The 19,043-nt window shown below is 37.4% G+C and overlaps 3 protein-coding genes across 3 annotated transcripts; 2 read left to right on the top strand and 1 right to left on the bottom strand.

Annotated features, from left to right (window-relative positions):
- The first annotated feature begins 1,043 nt into the window (after positions 1-1,043).
- LOC104897032 (uncharacterized) lies at positions 1,044-3,990 on the top strand. The gene is made up of 4 exons (XM_010683843.3): positions 1,044-1,436; positions 1,666-2,185; positions 2,297-3,118; positions 3,299-3,990. The coding sequence occupies exons 1-4, from the start codon at positions 1,044-1,046 to the stop codon at positions 3,988-3,990; spliced, it is 2,427 nt and encodes an 808-aa protein (XP_010682145.3).
- A 2,274-nt stretch (positions 3,991-6,264) lies between these two features.
- On the bottom strand, positions 6,265-6,717 carry LOC125492818 (secreted RxLR effector protein 161-like). The gene has a single exon (XM_048635544.1). The coding sequence runs from the start codon at positions 6,715-6,717 to the stop codon at positions 6,265-6,267; it is 453 nt and encodes a 150-aa protein (XP_048491501.1).
- An 11,477-nt stretch (positions 6,718-18,194) lies between these two features.
- LOC104897043 (uncharacterized) lies at positions 18,195-18,734 on the top strand. Its single transcript, XM_010683852.2, has one exon. It carries the CDS (start codon positions 18,195-18,197, stop codon positions 18,732-18,734), a length of 540 nt encoding a protein of 179 aa, XP_010682154.2.
- Positions 18,735-19,043: the final 309 nt, after the last annotated feature.

Here is a 19,043-nt window from a genome sequence, read left to right as displayed (position 1 = left end):
ATATGTTTATAAGTAGTTGGAATATTCGAGGGGCGAGGAGGCCTCTAGCTTTGGAGGAGGTAAAATCTTTTTGCTTGAATAATAAGATCTCATAATGATGCTGTGTGAGACCAAACTTTCTACACCTCCTTCGGATGGCTATGTTAGGCGTTGTGGTTTCACAAACTTTAATTACCTCCCCTCTTTTGCTTTAGCGGGTGGAATGTGGATTTTTTGGAAATTTCCTAATTGTAATCCATTTGAAATTTCGTCTATTAAAAAATATGATCGTTTTTGGGCTTGTAATATAAAATTATTAGAACTAAATTTTACTTTTACTCTGTTGTTTATTTATGCACCGCCAAATTATCATTTGAAGTATGCATTTTGGGAGGAGTTAATTAAGTTTATTCAAAGTATTTATGGGCCTTATCTTATTATGGGTGATTTTAATGAGTTAAGTTCGCACTTAGATAAACAAGGAGGTGTTGCGTTTACTTTTTCAAGACTTGCATGTATGAATCATTTCTTTTCCAGTTGTTGATTGTTATGAACTTCCTTATAGTGGTCATAAATTTACATGGCGAAAATCTAGAGATAGTATTTCTAACATCCAGGAACGATTAGATAAAGGAATGGTTAGTTTAGATTGGATTAGTATGTTTCCTAATGCTAAAGTAAAACATCATGATTTCACTTCGTCAGATCATTGCCCTATTTCTGTAGAATTATAAAGTAGACGGAATCTTAAGTTTCCCCCTTTTAGATTTGATAAATTATGGACTACTCATAAAGATTTTGATGTGATTATTAAAAAGTCTTGGTGTCATAAGTTTCAAGTATCTAATATGTATTGTGTAGTCCAAAAATGTAAACTATTAAAATCTCTAGCCAAGAAGTGGGTCTCGACCAGGTTTGGTAATGTTAATAGACAATTAATTTTAGTAGAGAAAAAATTAGGACACATCCAAAGATGTATCGAAGCTCAGGGCATTAATTCTAGCGTAAGCAACAGGCAATTTTTGCTTTTAGCTAAACATAATAAATTACTTGCTTTTCAAGATATGTACTGGAAAGTACGTGCCAAATCTAATCAGCTAAAGTTAGGAGATGCTAATACAAAGTACTACCACACTTGTGCTTCCATTAGGAGAAACCGCAATATAATTTCGGCAATTAAGGATGTTTCAAATTCAATTCTATCTCATCCTAAGGATATTGAAGAATGTTTCACGGCTGCGTTTAAATCTAGATTTTTAGCTAATGCAAGTTGTAGGGTTGATTCAGATATTGATTTAGAATTATTATCTCCAATAATATCTGAGGAGGATAATGAACAACTATGTGCGACTGTTACTATGACAGAAGTTAAAGAGGCTGTTTTTGATCTTGCTCCTGATAAAGCGTCGGGCCCTGATGGGTTCACCCCTTTTTTCTATCAAAAATATTGGTCGCTGGTAGGGAACTCTGTATTCCGTGCGGTTGCGTCTTTTTTTCATTCAAGTAGGCTTCTTAAAGAGATAAACCATACTTTTATCACGCTGATACCAAAAGTAGAGAATCCAGACAACCCTAACCAATTTAGGCCTATAAGTCTTTGTTCCACTATTTACAAAATTATTTCTAAAATTATGGCAAATAGAATGAAAATTGTGCTAGGTAAAATTAATTATCCATCCGCTTCAGGGAGCTTTTGTACCTGAAAGACTAATTCAGGATAACATTCTGTTAGCTCATGAAGTGTTTCATTCTTTTAAAAATAAAAAGGGGAGAGAAGGATGGGTGGCTATTAAATTGGATATGGAAAAAGCATATGATAGGCTGGAATGGAGCTATGTGCTGGCCTGCTTACGAAAATTAGGGTTCTGTGAAAAATGGGTTAGTTGGGTAGAACAGTGCATTACGACTGTTTCTTTTTCTGTGCCGGTTAATGGTATTCCAGGTGATATGTTTTGCCCGTCCAGGGGGATTCGGCAAGGAGATCCTCTTTCTCCGTATATTTTCATTTTATGTGCGGAAATGTTGGCTAGATTACTCTTTCAGGCTAGTATTGAAGCACCTAAATTAATTGGTGTTACTCTAGGACATTCCAGGTGTAATATACCATTCTTAACGTTTGCGGATGATACAATGATATTTGCAAAAGCAAAAATGGAGAGTTGTACTGCCATCAAATCTATCCTTGAGAAGTATTGTCTCATGTCAGGTTAATTAGTTAATTTTCATAAATCAGCTTTTCAGTGCACGTCTAATACCTCGGAGGAGTTGATTACGTCCTTCCAGAGGGTGTTAAGAATGTCTCATTCTGATTCTTTAGGGAACTATTTAGGGTGTCCTCTAGTTAGTGGTAAAGTGACAAATTCTTCCTTTTCATTGATTCAGGAACGGGTTTCCGCCCAATTAACTAAATGGCGTGCTAACTCTCTTTCGCAGGCAGGTAGAACTGTTTTAATCCAATCTAATCTAGCGTCAAAAGCAAGTTTTCAGATGCAGAGTTTCTCTTTACCCCCCCATATTCTTTCTTCTTTGGATAAGTCTTATAGGAATTTCTTATGGAACAAGGATCTTGAGTCTAAAGCTCCTAATTTGATAGGGTGGAATAAGGTTTGTATTCCCAAGAAGATGAGCGGATTAGGTTTAATAAAAGCAAAGATTAATAATCAAGCTCTGCAGCTAAAATTACTTTGGAAATTGATTAGGATGCCGGATAATTTGTGGGTAAAGTTGGTTACTCAGAAGTACTTAAAACGAGAAACTCTGTTTACTTACCAGCCTAAGACTAATGTTTCTTGGCAATGGCGTAAGCTAATGGCTCTCAGGGCCCCATTTAAGAGGGGGCTAAGATGGATAGTTGGGGATGGTAAGGCTATTTCCTTTTGGGATGATAATTGGGTTTATGAATCGCCAATTAGCGAGAGATGTTTGCCGCGTCCAAATTTTGAACACCTTAAAGTAAGTTTTTTTATTTCTGATTCGGGAAATTGGAATTTTGATCTGTTAAGACAGTTTGTTCCTATGAATGTTGTTAAGGATATTGGTAGTATTTTCCTCCCCTCAAATAGGGTAGAAGATAAGATCGTCTGGGGGTTAACAGCGGATGGTGAATATTCTGTTCAGTCAGGTGCTCGCCTTTTACAAGGTATCAAATCTGGGACCTATTGCCGAGTAGGATATGATTGGATTTGGTCAGCAGATATCCCCCCTAAGATCAAATTTTTTCTTTGAAAAATCTGCCAAAATGGTCTTCCCACAAAAAAAAGATTAGAACTTAGTCATGTGTTTTTACCTTTAGAGTGTGTGTTTTGTAATTATCATGCAGAGGATGCGCATCATTTGTTCATTTCCTGCCCTTATAGTCAAGATGTCTTTGCTCATACTTCGGAGCTCTCTACTCACGCATCTATTCCTAGGATGGATAATTCCTCCTGCTTCATAGAATATGTTTGTAATTTAAAAAGAGTTAATTCTGTGAAGGATATTAGTTTTATTGCTATTGTCTGGTGGTTTATCTGGTATGCCAGAAATAATATCATTTTTCGTCAACATTCGATTTCTACAGGGGCTCTAGGAAGTATGATTAAATCGTTTATTCACAATTGGGAACAGGCTAATAAGGGGTTGAATTTGGATTCTACCACCTCTTCTATTTCCAATAAGGTCGCCAATAAGAGGCCTCACAGGACAAACATAAGTTGGGTTCTACCTCCAATTAATTATGTTAAAATTAATTTTGATGGCTCCAAGACTATTGATGGGCGTACAGCTTATGGATTTGTAATTAGAGATTCTGAGGGCAACCTTCTTCTAAGTGGAGCTAGTCAAATTGCGCAGCATCAATCTGTGCTTGTGGCGGAAGCCTGGGGTCTTAGAGAAGGGATTCTTGCGTGCCTTTTTAGGGTCAAGAATATCATTATTGAAGGAGATAACATGTCTGTTATCAGGCTATTAAACGAATTTGGAAAATCCCGTGGTCTATCGAAGCTCTTATTATTGATTCTGAAAAAGATTTGAGTAAGTTTGATTCTTATAAAATACATCATGTGTTTCGTGAAGCTAATATGGCCGCTGACTGGATGGCGAATCAAGGTCATGCTACTGTTAATCTTTGTTATTGGTTTGAGTCTCAAAATGCTATGTTTTCCACTATCATCCGTAAGGATGCTTTAGGGTGGCCTGTCTCTTGGATCCCACCCTAGTTTTATTTCTGGCTAAAAAAAAAAAAAAAAAAAGTATTCAAATTAAAATTCATGTACGAGGAGTTCGTAAAATTTGGTATTATAGATATATTTTTGTTACCGGGCAAGCCCCCGCGTGCGCGTGTGTGGTAACACCAATCACCACATATCCACTAAAAGCCTCATTGCTAAACAACTCAAAGGATAGAGGAAGAGTAATGGTTATAAACCTTACTCTTTCCTTCTATTCTTTCAATGTGGGACAAAAGATAAAAAAGACTCTTAATATTATTTTGAAGCAAACTTTGAGTTTCTACTAAAAACTCCAACAATCCCCCACATGATTCAAAAGAAGAAAATAGAAAAAAAAACGGACACTAGTAGAAAAAGGACGATTTGCGTCACCCCATTTGCGTCGCATGAAAGGCAAAACGACGCAAAAACATAATTTGCGTCGCATGCTATGAAGAGTGCGACGCAAAACATCATCATTGCATAAGCACCAGATATGAACTATATGCATCGTACCCTATTGATGTGCGACGCATATAGCTCATGTGCGTCGGACCCTTAAGGCCCATCCGACGCACATCACTGCATCTAGGTGACAAAATTTGAAGTTTATCTGCGTCGCACTTAACTATTGAGCGTTGCAAAAGGCTAATTTGCATCGGACCCTTGGCCCATCTAACCAGATCAGGCCCAAAGCCCAACTCCCTTCTTTAAACCTTAGCACCTTCTAACTATTGTGCCTCTCTCTCACCCTCTCACCCTCAAACCCTAAAAGCACCGAAGCTGCGTCTCTCTCTCACCCTCAAACGCTCTCTCTCTCTCTCTCACCCTTTCTCTCTCCTTCTCCTCAAGCGAACAGCGAATAACGAACAACAAAATTATCTGTTTGATATGCCACCGCCATGGATGAATTCTTCGATTTTGATATGAATGAACATTCTTTCTCTCTTACTTCGACAGGTTTGGGTTTTTTTTTTAATTTTCCAATCTGATTTTATAATTTCCTAATTTATAATTTTCCTGTTTTCAGATCTACAATTTCGTTTTTTTTCGTTTTTTCATTTTTTAGATCTAATTTATTGTTTTATTTTTGGCGTTTTAATTTTCTGTCTTTGAGTTTTATGCATCAGATTATTATGTCCTTCTGTTTTTTACTTTTTATATCTGATTTTTTATTTTCATTTGCAGATCTGTGTTTGGTTCTTCTCGAAGTCTTCTTCGTCGAAAATTGAAGGAAATTGAAGTTAGGTGCTTTTTGTGTCAACTTGGAACACGTCTCTCTCCTCTAGATCTTCCTGGTTTTGCTTCTTCCATAATCGGTTTCGCTTTTTTGTTGTTTTCAGTTTTAGGAATTTTGTTGGTTTATTGTTTTGTGTTCGAGTTGTAAATTATGAAATTATGGAATTTTGTTGGTTTGTTGTTTTGCGTTCGAGTGTAAATTATGGAATTTTGTTGGTTTATTGTTTTGTGTTCGCTTCTTCTACTAATTCGAGAATCGTTTTTTAAACGTTTCCTATGCTGATTTGTAATCACTTTTTGAGGGTGTTTTTGTTTTTCCTCGAATGCAGTACTAAGGCATTCATGCTTTGGTACTGTTTTTTTTTCACAAATCAGTGTTTGCGTCGCATGCTTGGCCATGTGCGACGCAAATGCTCTTCATCTGCGTCGCATATGGCCCAGAATCCGACGCAGATGGGTGCTGCTTGGAGATCATGTGCGTCGGACGTTGCTTAGTGTCCGACGCAAATAGACTATAATATGCGTCGTATCCTAATCTTACGTAGATCGTGTCTTTATCATTTACGTCGAGACCTGTGTCCTCGGATCGATGTCCGACACAAATGGTGGTCCCAAGTCCGACACAAATCATTATTTTTGTACTAGTGGGGGCTAGAAAAAGCCATGACAATTCACTCCGCAATAGGCTAAATTTAAACCCATTTCTTGTGGTGACTCCAGCACCATTATTCTACAAAGGCTTTTGGTGAGAGGATATTCCTACTTTACATACTCGAGTGACAACACATCATTTCTAATTGAATTTCTAACTACGGCATGCCTTAAGCGAATATGCCTTCTCTTTCAATTATAGGCTTGATTATTCGCTACCCCAATTGCTGCACGAGTCACACCGCATAGAAACTGATGGAGCTGGCTTCCCCCATAATGAAATATCAGCAAGCAAACTCCTTATCCATTCAACTTCTTGACCTGTCAATTCTAAAGCAATAAACTCATATTCCATTATTGTAGATTTTGCAATACATGTTTGCTTTGATGATTTCCATGATATAGCTTCTCCAGCAAGAGTGAAAACATAACCGCTAGTAGATTGAATCTCATCATTATCCGACACCCAATTAGCATCACAAAATCCTTCAAGGACATAAGGTGTCCTTTGATAATGCATACCCCAATTAATAGTGCCTTTTAGATACTTCAACAATCTAATCAAGGTAACGCAATGCTCCCGATTAGGATTGTGAGTATACTTGCTCAATTTACTAAGAGCATAAACTATATCAGGTCTAGTATAATTCATCAAGAACATTATACTACCAATTATTTTTGCATATTGTTCTTGTGATATACTATCACCCATATTCTTTTTTAAATGAATACTAGAATCATACGGAGTGTTCACGGGAATATAATTAAATTGATCAAACTTCTTTAATATTTTCCTCAATATAATGAGATTGATTTAAAGATATCCCATATGACGTTCTAGTAATCTTTATTCCAAGAATAACTTCAAAGAGTTAAGGGCACATGAGGCTACTGAACTTTGAGAAAAGTTTCAGTTAGGGTACTGAACTTTCAAAAGTTCCAATTAGGGTACTCAAATTGGACGGACGTTACCCTAAGGTACTGAACTTTGCTCTATGTCGTTAACAACCCAAAAATTAAAAGTAAAATGTGACATGGCAATAAATACATAGTGACGTGGCAATAAATACAAAGTGACGGTTAATTCAGTACCCTTTAATTCAAAAAAGCCAGCGAAATTCTTCAACGGTAACAAATGAACATATATATTTTAGTCTGAACCATATTAACAGATATATTTGAACATCCAAAAAATCATCTCTCTCAAGAAATAAGGAGCATTAAAAAATAAGAACTTCCACAACACGAAAAAATCCGATATTGTTGTTCTTCCATCAGCAGCAAAAAAAAAATCAACTTCATCACCGTCAATTAATCAGGTACAAAGCAATTGCATCAAGGAAAATTAAACCTAATGTTAATTTTTTCCCCTTTTTTACGAATGTGAATTTTAATTTTTAGTATTTTGTTCTAGGCAGCATAATGTCAAGAAATAGCTATGGCTCCATGCCCCCAGTTTCCAAGAGATGTCATTGTGGGTTTGTTGTAACCAAAATCAGAGCCTGGACAAGGGACAACCCTGGTAGAAGGTTTGTAGCATGCCCTGACTACGATGCTGAGACTGATACAAGGGGGTGCAAGTTATTCAAATGGTGTGATGTTGAAGAGCCTATAGAGTGGCAAAAAAATGTGATTTTGGGGTTAATGGAGGAGAAACAGGAGCTTAGAAGGGAAGTGATGTTGCTGTGGCACAATCTGAAGACATCAAATGAGAAGGTAAGGAAGATTGAATCAAAATATATCATGCTTAAAATGAAAAAGGGTGGATTTATGTGTGTTAGGGATTGAATTTGTGTACTCCTTTTGGTTCTTGTTTGTTTATGGTACAATATATAACTATGTAAGGGGTTTATTTAGGACTCTAATTACTATATCAAGCTATGTAGTAGCATATTATTAATTAAATATAAGTTACCTTTGAACTAAATTCTCCTTTGCATCCTTTTAGCCATTTCTAGGTCCTGAATATATATAAAGAAACTAATTCAGAATACATGTGCAGATTATAAGGTAAAAAAATGTTAGCTCATTCAATCAAATCACATACCTGTAAGGCTTGGGTGGTTATTGTTTGTGAAGCTATGTGAACCCTTCTTTGGTTGTGACTGACTGAATGAGTATTCTTGGCTGAATGAATATATAGTCTACTCACCCTCATAATCTGAATAACACGCGACTCTTCTTTGTGGGATTGTGTGATTGAGTGGCTGACTTGGGGGTTGTTGTGGTGGCTGCTGTGGTGGTTGCTGTGGTGGCTGCTGTGGTGGCTGCTGTGGTTGGGGTTGGAGAGTAGCAACTCTTTGGTATCCACTTGGGTAGGTGTATACACCTACACCTCTATGGTGCATGGGCACAGTAGGTACATTCTGTGCACGGCTACTACTTGACTCACTTGCACCCATGTGCACACACTCTGTAGGTACATTCTTGCAACCTCTCTTGTTATGCCCTTAAATACCACATAGGCTTCATGTCATTATTGAGCCTGTTCTTTTCAATTTCCCCGTACTTGTAACTTCTCCAACTGCTTCCTTCTCTTCACTTGGCGCCTATTGTTCACTTTTTTGAGTTTTGGTGCAATTAACAAAGTTTCTGAACTAGGCCACTCTTCTGCTCCATTTAGAGGCTCCAACAAGTAGTCATATGCCTTCAAATACACTGCTTTTGTGAAGAATTGGTTAACATAATGTTCTGGTTGCTCAACTTTGTTCCAAATTGCAACCACTGCATGTTTGCATGGAATCCCACTGATTTGCCATCCATTACAGCTGCAAGTTCTGGCTTCCAAATTGACAACATATTTTGTTTGTGTTGCCCCTTCACTCACCCCATAACAAAACCCCCATCTCATAATGCATTCCATCCCCTAGCACTAATCTTGTGCTTCTCAACTTGCTGTTGTATTCTTGGACACAACAGCATCTCTTTCTTACCTATTTCATCCTTCTTTTTGTGAAGCCTCTCCATTAACCCCTTCCTGATGTCTTCCAACATAGTTATGATAGGTTTATGCCTTGAGTTCAATATGTAGGCATTGAAAACCTCACTCATGTTGCTATCCACACTATCACAACAAGACACAGGAGTGTAGAACCCTACACCATTTCTTGTAGTTCCTATTTAGGAGATCATCAGCAGCTGCAGTAGATATTATCCTCATCTTTTCTATGTTAACCGAAAATTCATTTTATGTGGTGCTCTTAGCCATGATCCAGAACTGCTTCCTATACTCTAAACCACCACCAAACACCCCTCTGAAGTTACAGTACACATGCCTTGCACATACCCTAGTCTCAGCTTGGGGAAACACATCTAACACAGCTCTCAATAAACCCTTCTGCTGATCAGACATGAAAGTGTAACCAGCACCTTCATTTGATCTCAAATCCTCCCCTAAAAGTTGCAAAAACCATGTCCAACTAGAATTAGATTCAACCTCTACTTCCGCCCATGCAATTGGGAACATTTGGTTATTCCCATCTCTCCCAACAGCAACTAAAAGTTGTCCACCATAGGATCCTTTTAAGAAACATCCATCAAGAGATATAAAAGGCCTACATCCAGATAAGAACCCCTTTTTCAGTGCCTCAAAACAAATGTACATTCTTTCAAAAACATTTCCATCCATCTTCATTATGATTGTATTTGCTGGGTTACTTCTTCTTATCTCTGCAGCATACCTTGGCAGCAAGGTATATTGCTCCATATACTCCCCTACAATCAAACTTTGCCCCCTCCTCCTAGCTTTGTATGCTACAACTCTGCTCACCTTAATCCCCCACTCTAGCCAGACTGTCTCTATTATATCTTGTAGCCTCATGTAAGGATTTATTTTGAACTTGCTCTTATAATTTTTAGCAATCCAAGAAGTTGTCATGTTTCTGTTTTTAGGGGCTCTTCCACAAGTGTGATTGGGCACCAAGGTTTTCACCATAAAGTTTCTCTTCCACTTCTCCAATGAAGCCCAAATTCTCCAAGGACATCCTTTATCCTTGTTGATGCATCTAGCCCCTACCCTGTTGGGGTAATTCCTACTGTATGGTAGTTCTCTCCCAATCTCAATAGAGTAGTCAACTAATGCTTTTCTGAAAGTCTTTGCATTTTCAAACTGTTGACCTACAAAAAAAATTACAGTCAACTCCAACATCCCCTCCATCTACCCCTTTGCTGCAACTGGGTGTCTTTTTGTTTGAAGGTGCAGCTTCTAAGTACTCATACTCCTCATCTTCATCTTCACTAGGACTGTCAAGATCACTATCCCCTTCAAAGTCACCTCCAAACAATTTCTCACATAAGCCTTTACTTGCTGATACTCTCTTTAACATCTCTGTTTCTTCCTCATAAGACTGTTGTTTTTTCTTGTCATCACTCACTTTAGTCCTAGCACTAACTAATTCATCATCATCCTCATCTGTGCCTTCTGTATCATAGTCTATATCTACATGGGTATCATGTCTAGTATGGCCAGTATTTTCAGGGACCAATGCCTCATCTCCATCACACAACAATTGCACTAAGGACCCTTCACCACACTGACTTGAACCAACTCCACTCCATCCATTACCCACCCCAAATGGCCTAACTATTGCATGTTCTGTGTACACATGTATAAGCTTGTATTGTAAAAATGGATCAAATAATTGTTTAGCATAGCCCAAGAACCTAATACCAGTACTAAAGTCTTTCCTAGGATCAACAAAATAATGCAAGGTTTTAGTTCCATAGACACTGTCATACAAACGTTTATATACTAAAGTAAGTGCAAGGAATGGTGAAACAATGATATTGTAGAATCCATATATACCATTCATATATAATTAAAGAGTAAAGAGTACATAGCATTCATTCATACAAAATTTGGCAAGCTCCAACCAATTACATAACAACATACTTAAGTTTTTTGGAGCCTGCATTCATATAAACCACAAAAATAAATCTGTCATAGCAGTGACAACCACCCTAAATAAAGCCAGTGGCTGTCACATTCTACCCTTCCTATAGCTATGACAGAGGCAAAAAATCTAAAACCCACCCAAAAAAAGCACCAAAATCTAACTTTTTTCCTCTTCAATCCTCTTTGAACAACCATGGGAACCCATCAAAGTACACCGTCATGTCCTTGTTGATCCAAGCATGGAGGTCCCTCCCATTGTTGTAGATTATATCATCCATTATCCACTTCTCAATGTGCCTACGATCGTTAAGCCAGAAACTACTACCATAAGTTCTGAGTCTCCACCAAAGCCTCCATTTTTTACAGGTTCGCTCAATCTTGATCTGATCCTCCCACCTTAGCCTACTGAATATGTGGGTCAGTAGGACGTCTTGGTGCGAACATAAAGGGTGTGCATGGCATAAAGCTTCCATACCTACTCATTAACAAAAACAAAAAAAATTAAATAAATTTCACTTAACCCTAATTTTTATAAATTATACTTAAACTTTAACAACTAAACTTCAAAAACAATTAACACCCACATAATGTTACTTCTGCAAAACCCAAATCCCAATTACGAAAAAAATTATATTACTAACTTCACCCTAACTATCAAACCCTAAGCGTCATCAACATTGAACAAACAAATCCAAAAAAAAAAACAACTTAAACTAGTTCCAAAAATCGCCTTTTTAAACAAGAAAGGAAAAAAAAAACATTACTTTTTACTCCAGTTACACACAACAACCAAAAAGGTAACCAAAAAGTACTAAAAAGGGAAACAAAAGAAATAAATGAAGCTCTGTAAAAAAAATGGAGTAAATGAATAAGAATATACCTTCTTCAGAAGTCTCAGTTACTCTTGGGAATTTTGGTGGTTTTGGTGCTGGCCACATACTATGTTTATAAATGGCATAAATGAAAGTGATTTAAATAAGGAATGAGTGAGAAGGAAAGGAAATAAAGACAATGAAAGGAGACAGAGAAGACAGAGAGTTGATAATAAAACCCGCCAAATAAACCGCCTCAATAAAGTTAATCATTAGGTGGCGTTTCGTGTTGCACACGCGCCTAGGAATATGCACCAAACGGCGCATTTGACAGAAATTCACCATAAAGTGATGAAAGTGCAAGTGACACTCAAGAGGGGGGGTGAATTAAGTGTTTGTCCGAATGTTGTAGATTTTTCGATTATAGTAAGAACAGTAAAAGAACAGTTCTCTAACAGCGGAAATAAAAGCAATGAATAAACAACACAAGGATTTAATGAGGTTCGACTTCTAATAAGTCTACGTCCTCCACTCACTCACTCTTTTATTAATCAACTCAGAATAACAAAAGAATTACACTCAATCACTTATTCACCTATGCACAAGATGATTCCCCCAACTTCCACCTATGGAAGTTCGACCCAACCACCAACTATGATGGTTCAAATGAAGTTGATCCAGCAAACTGAACTCACAATTTGCTCACTTACAACAAATTTTCTCTCAAGAACAAACAGCCTTACACGCTTAGAATGAGAGTAATTTAAGATCTATGTGGTATTCGGGTTTATGCTTAGATTTGAGAGTTCAAGAGATGAAGTGCTTTTGCTTAAAGTATTCTGAAAATATGCGTGCAAAAGCTTACCCGTTTGTGTGTTAGCAGAACTCCTTAAATAAGCCTTTGGTAAGTAAATGTTACATGATATTATGGGAGTATATTTTCCTCGGAAGTATGGAAATTATTCCAAGGAAAATATACTCACTGATTTTATTTGATAACAAATAAAATCAGTATAAGATCATATCACACTTATCATACTTAAGAAATCTTTCTCACACAACAAACCATGCATCCGTGTATTTTGAAAATCAATTTTGCGCGGAAAGAAAACTTTCCTAAAATACGAATGCATGAAATAAACCTAGAGGACTGGTTCAGATCTGTTTCCAGACTGTTCCAGTCAACCAAGTTACTTGTATTGTGTATGACAAGTAACCGAGGTTTCTTGTCATCCACAACTAACTCATCTCTCTAGTTTCAAACCTTTATAGTGCATCAACACCTTAATACCACTTACATTGCATCTAAGACCTAAATGCTACAACATGATCTTGGTCTTCATGCAATTCTTCAAGACTTGACTTCACAAGGTTCGTCTTTCTATCCATTGAACTCGTACTTTGGCACCTACACATGTAAACAGAAACATGCATGCAATATAATAGTTCAATGTGGTCTGTCATCATTCAAAACTCAAAACAGGGAACTCAACAAGTAACGTCCGTCCAATTTGAGTACTCTAACTGGAAATTTTGAAAGTTCAGTACCTTAACTGAAACTTTTCTCAAAGTTCAGTACCCTCATGTGCCCTTAACTCCTTCAGCCTCTCCTAAATCCTTCATCTCAAAACAAGAATTTAGAAAACTCTTAGTTGCATTTATTACGTTTATATTAGTCCCAAAGATTAACATATCATCCACATATAGACATATGAAAACACAACCAAGCTCATCAAATTTGGAATAAACACAAGCATCAGAATCATTTACCAAAAAATCATTTCAAGTAATAGTTTGATGAAATTAATCATGCCATTGCTTGGTGCTTGTTTTAAACCATACAAAGATCTAATAAGCTTGAATACGTTGTACTCTTGACCATGAACTTCACATCCTTCAGGTTGCTTCATATAGATCTCCTCATTTAACTCACCATTCAAAAATGCAGTTTTCACATCCATTTGATGCACAATTAAATCATGAATAGATGCAAGTGCAATTAATGCTCTAATGGTGGCTACCTTGGTCACTGGAAAATAGGTATCAAAGAAGTCTAAACCTTTCTTTTCGCGATGTCCTCCAACTACAAGTCTAGGCTTATACTTGTCTAAGGACCCATCAGACTTGCATTTCTTTATAAAGATCCACCTACTACTTAGGGCCTTACAACCTCTAGGAAGGTCTGACAAAATCCAAGTATTATTACTCATACTAGACTCTATTTCACTGTTAATAGCCTCTAACCAAAAACTTGAGTCTACAGATCTCATGGCCTCAGCATAGGTTCTCGGGTTCTCTTCCAATACAAACGCATTGACATCTTGCTCATCTAAACACTCTTACTCAACTAGAAAGGTAGTAATAAAATCAGGTCTGAAACTAGATTCTAGCTCTCTTACTCCTTCTAGGTTCTAAGGTCTCACTAGATGATGCAATGTCATGATGCAAAGTAGAAGAAGATGCAGCAGACAGACATGATTGTATACTAACTTTCATAGGAAAAACATGCTCAAAGAATTCAACATCCCTTGAATCTCTAATAGGACCAAAATCAGATGCATCCTGAAGAATGAGTCTATATGCAGCATTGTTAGAAGCATAACCAATAAAAATACCATCTACAGTCTTAGGTCCAATCTTACTCCTTTAAAAGTCGGGAAGTCCTACCTTACCCAAACACCCCCACGCTTTGAGGTAACCCAAATTAGGGCTTGTAGCCTTTCCACAATTCATAGGGAGTCTTATCTAACTTCTAAAGGGGAACTCAGGTAAGAACATAGCAAGCAGAAAGAATAACCTCACCTCACATGTTAATAGACATACCTTAACTAATAAGTATTGCATTCATCATATCCTTAAGAGTTATATTTTTCCGCCCAGCTATTCCATTATGTTCTGGGATATAAGGAGATGTAACCTCATTAATAATCCCATTAGATCAACTCACAGTATTTCTTAAGGGAAGCTCCGTCATATTCTCCACCCCTATCTGATCTCACCCTCTTAATCTTAAGGTCCAATTGGTTCTCAACTTCGGCTTTATAGATTAGAAATTTCTCTTCAGCCCCATCCTTAGAGCTCAATAAATTAACCTTAGTATAATGTGAGAAGTCATCAACAAAAGTAATATGATACTTGTCCTACTCATGAAATTCTTAAAGTCACCTAAGTCACTATGGACTAACTCTAATAAAGTAGAGGAACGAGACACATTTTGGTTGAATGCTTTATTAGGGTGCTTAGCTTCTACACACACTTCACATTTATCAAAAGAAGTATTGCTAAAGTTGGGAATAAGACTAAGATGTTTTAGCCTTTGATTAGATGCAACATTCACATGACATAGTCTAGAATGCCATAAAGAAACAGACTCAGCAATATAAACAGAAGAAGTAGAGTTCTTATTATCAATAACAACATCTAAAATAAAAAGTCCATCATTACAAAAGCCTTTACCCACAAAAACACCATTCATGGATAATACAAGTTTCTTAGATTTAAAAGCTAACTTGATTCGAGCTTTGTTTAAAAGAGAACCAGAAATGAGTTTTCTGCGAATGTCGGGGATATGCAAAACATTATGCAAATCAATGGTTTTCCCGGAAGTTAATTTCAAGAAAACCTTTACTTTGCCTAGAAACTCATAATGCTTGAGTTTCCCATGAAAAGGCATTCTCCTTCTGAAACTTTGTTGTAGTCCTGGAATATCTTCTTGTTGGCGCAGATGTGACAGGTTGCACCAATGTCCACGATCCATGCAGAAGCATTGCTTACCAGATTGACCTCGGATACCACGGCAGCAATGATCAACAAGGTTGGCTTGAGAATTTTTGTCTTTTGCTTTGTTTGGAGGTTCCGTTCTTTGACGATAATCCTTGGCAGAATGCTCATACATACCACAAACGAAGTAACTTCCCTGAAACTTACCTTTTCCCTTGAAGTTGTTATAGTTCTGCCTTGTACCATGAAACTGATTTGGACCCTTATCTTTTGGTCCTTTATCTGTAGCAGTTTATTTTCCACAAGATTAGAAAAAAAGGAAGAATGGTCAACTGATTTCCCTTTGACTTGGATACGATTCTGCCCCTCAATCTTAATGTGGAAAACTAATTCCTAAAGGGTGAAGTCTTTATGTCTGTGTTTCAAGGAATGAACGAAAGTTTTCCAAAAGGAGGTAATTTCTCAACTAAACAATTGACTTTGAAAAGATCAAGAATGGTCATACCCTCAGCCACGATATCAGCACATAAATGTTCATACTCATGAACTTGATCTAGCACAGGTTTATCATCAGACATAGTAAACTTTAACCAACGACTACAAGCATATTTCTTAGTCCCGAAATCATCATAATCGTACTTAGGATTCAAAGCATCCCAAATATCCTTAGTATTTTTCGACTTACTATAAATCATATAAAGGCAGAAGTTATATAATGCAGTATCATCCCACGACAAGTCTTATTGACTTTCGCAAAATCCCTAATAGAATTCTCAGGAGCAGCAACAACAGACAAATAATAATCTACCCCAATTTGACCCAAGAAAAAATTCCATCTTATTAGACCACATCTTATAATTTTTCCCATCAAACGGTTCTAACTTAGACATATGAGGGATAAAGGGATAGCTAATAGGGACAGCATTAAGAATACACACATTATCACCTAGAATTTCACTAGCCATAGTTCCGTAAAACAAATACAAAAATTCAACTTTAGAATGTAGGAACGTAAACTGATAACAATTAAAACAAACTTATCTGACAACCGTGGCGTGAGAAGATCACGCCCTAAAGTTGAATTTGCCCCGTAACAACACACGGACTCACAACAGTTGACCTCCATGGATACACGGTTTTTGCGTTTTTGGTGTTGATAGAAAAACAAATTAAGAACGATCTTGAATATTGCCCAGAATAATAGAGGAGAAAGAAAAAAAAGAGAACAAGAGATTGTGTGTGTGTTTGTTTTTCCAATGAATACCAGAACACTAATATTTATAGGGAGAGGAAAAACCAAACGAGATCAGAATGTGGCTGAAATTGTGGGAAAAAAGGTCAATAAATGGGGAAGATCATGGCAGCAGATCAGGAGAGAAATTAGGGGGAAAACGAAATATTAAGAGAGAAATTAGAGGGGAAAACGGTAATTTAAGACTAATAAAAACGGTCATTAAATGCTGACAAATAATTGACCCAAAAAGATAGTTAAGTTAAGTTTATTCCCCATGGCCCAGACCGGGAGGGCGGCGCACGTGTGGTAACACCAATCACCACATACCCACTAAAAGCCTCATTGCTTGTAATACCCCGAATTTTCATAGCTTATTTTATTATTTATTATTTCTCAATATTATTTCCACTTAAATTTATTTTTATGATAATGCACTTTTCTTTGATAATTATGTTTATTTAAATTAAGATTTCATTCAGTTTGGATTTCTTTAACAAGTTTTATTTAAATGATTTAATTGAAACTTGTTTTATTATTCATTTTCGTTATTCCTAAATAATTTAAATATGGTAATTGGAATCTTTACTTTTTTTCGAAATTAACATTAATTCACTGATTCAAAGTCATACGACATCTACAATAGAAGTAGAAACTAAACAAATACATATCAAACTGAAATAAATACAATTCTAATATGACAAAACCACGATCGTTGAGTAGATCTAACAATTCTATATACCCTCGTCTTTCACATCGCTGTTTGATGCAGCCTTCTACAAGGGGATTTGAGAATCATCAAGCCGACGCTCTCTCAAAACTAGCTAGTTCGGCCGAAGGGGATGTGCCAGTAACTGTGTTTTGGGAGGTAAAGCCGACAAAGAGTATTGATCAAGAAAAAGTTATGTTCCTCAGCCGAGGAAATGTCTAGATGGAGCCCATCATTGAATACAAGAAAATAGGACGCCTGCCCACAGATCCCTTGGAAGCCAAGTATGTGGAGGCAAGGGACAAGTGGTTCGAGCTATGGGATGAAACCTTGTACAAAAAGGCATTTAATCGGCCACTCCTCAAATGCATTACTAGGGAGGACAGGTTAGATGTCCTGAAAGAATTACATGAAGGAGCTTGTGCCTCTCACATTGGGGGAAGAGCATAAGGAGAGAAGGCCTTAAGGATAGGGTATTATTGGCCCACCTTAAAGGAGGACGCTTTGCTTTATGTGAAGAAATGTGATAGCTGTCAGAGGCATTGCAATATGCATCAGAAGCCGTCCAACTATTTGACTCCAGTTCTTTTTCCCCTTCCCTTCGCCAAAAAGGGAATGGATATCTTGGGGTCGTTTCCTGTAGCGGCCGGCAAGAAGAAATTTGTGATAGTAGCAGTAGACTACTTCACTAAATGGGTCGCGGCTGAAGCAATGAGAGGGATTACCACTAATGATGTAACGAGGCTTATCTGGAAGAACATCATTATTTGGTATGCCACAGTCTATTGTCTTTGACAATGGACCGCAGTTTGAGACGCCTAAGCTCAGAGAATGGCTGGCCGACCAGGACATTAAAGCTCACTTTGCTGTCGTTTCTCATCCTCAGGTAAATGGGCAAGTAGAAGCCTTCAACAAAATCCTCTCAAGCGGCATAAAAAAGAAGCTAGACAATGCCAAGGGATTATGGGTAGAAGAGTTACAATTGGTTCTTTGGTCAATTAGAACGACGACCAAGAACTCAACTAGGGAAACCCTTTTTATGCTCGTCTACGGCTCGGAAGCCGTCCTGCCTATTGAAAGAGAAGAATCAACTCTGCGAGTCATGCTTTATTCAAAGGAAGCAAACTGGGCTGCTCTTCGTACAGCTTTGGATCAGGTTCATGAAATCAGGGGCAATGCTCTATTAAGAATGCAGTTGTATAAGCTACGAATGGCTCGAGAGTTTAACAAAAGAGTGGCTAGGCGGCTATTAAAGGAGGGAGACCTTGTCTTGAGGAAAACGGAAGCGGTCGGCCGGGATAAAGAAAAGTAAGCTTGCACCAAACTGGGAATGGCCTTACAAGATAGTCCAAGAAGTTCAAAGTGGCACTTTTCGTCTGGAAGATATGGACGGTCGTTCTGTTCCTCGGACGTGGAACTCAGGCAATTTGAAAATATACTACATCTGAAATAATTGGGAAGTGTAATTCCATGCTAACTAAGTGTCATGGCACATTAATGAAAAAGTAGAAATGTATACATGTATCTTGGCTCCCAGCCAAACAAAATTTATATAATACAAATCTACTTCCATACTATGACTGTCTCTTTACTTGTTATGCCTTGCTATTTGTCTAGAAAA

The sequence above is a fragment of the Beta vulgaris genome, chromosome 1 (assembly GCF_026745355.1).
Source record: "Beta vulgaris subsp. vulgaris cultivar EL10 chromosome 1, EL10.2, whole genome shotgun sequence".
Classification (NCBI taxonomy): Eukaryota; Viridiplantae; Streptophyta; class Magnoliopsida; order Caryophyllales; family Amaranthaceae; genus Beta; species Beta vulgaris.
This window is presented reverse-complemented; position numbering and strand designations above follow the sequence as displayed.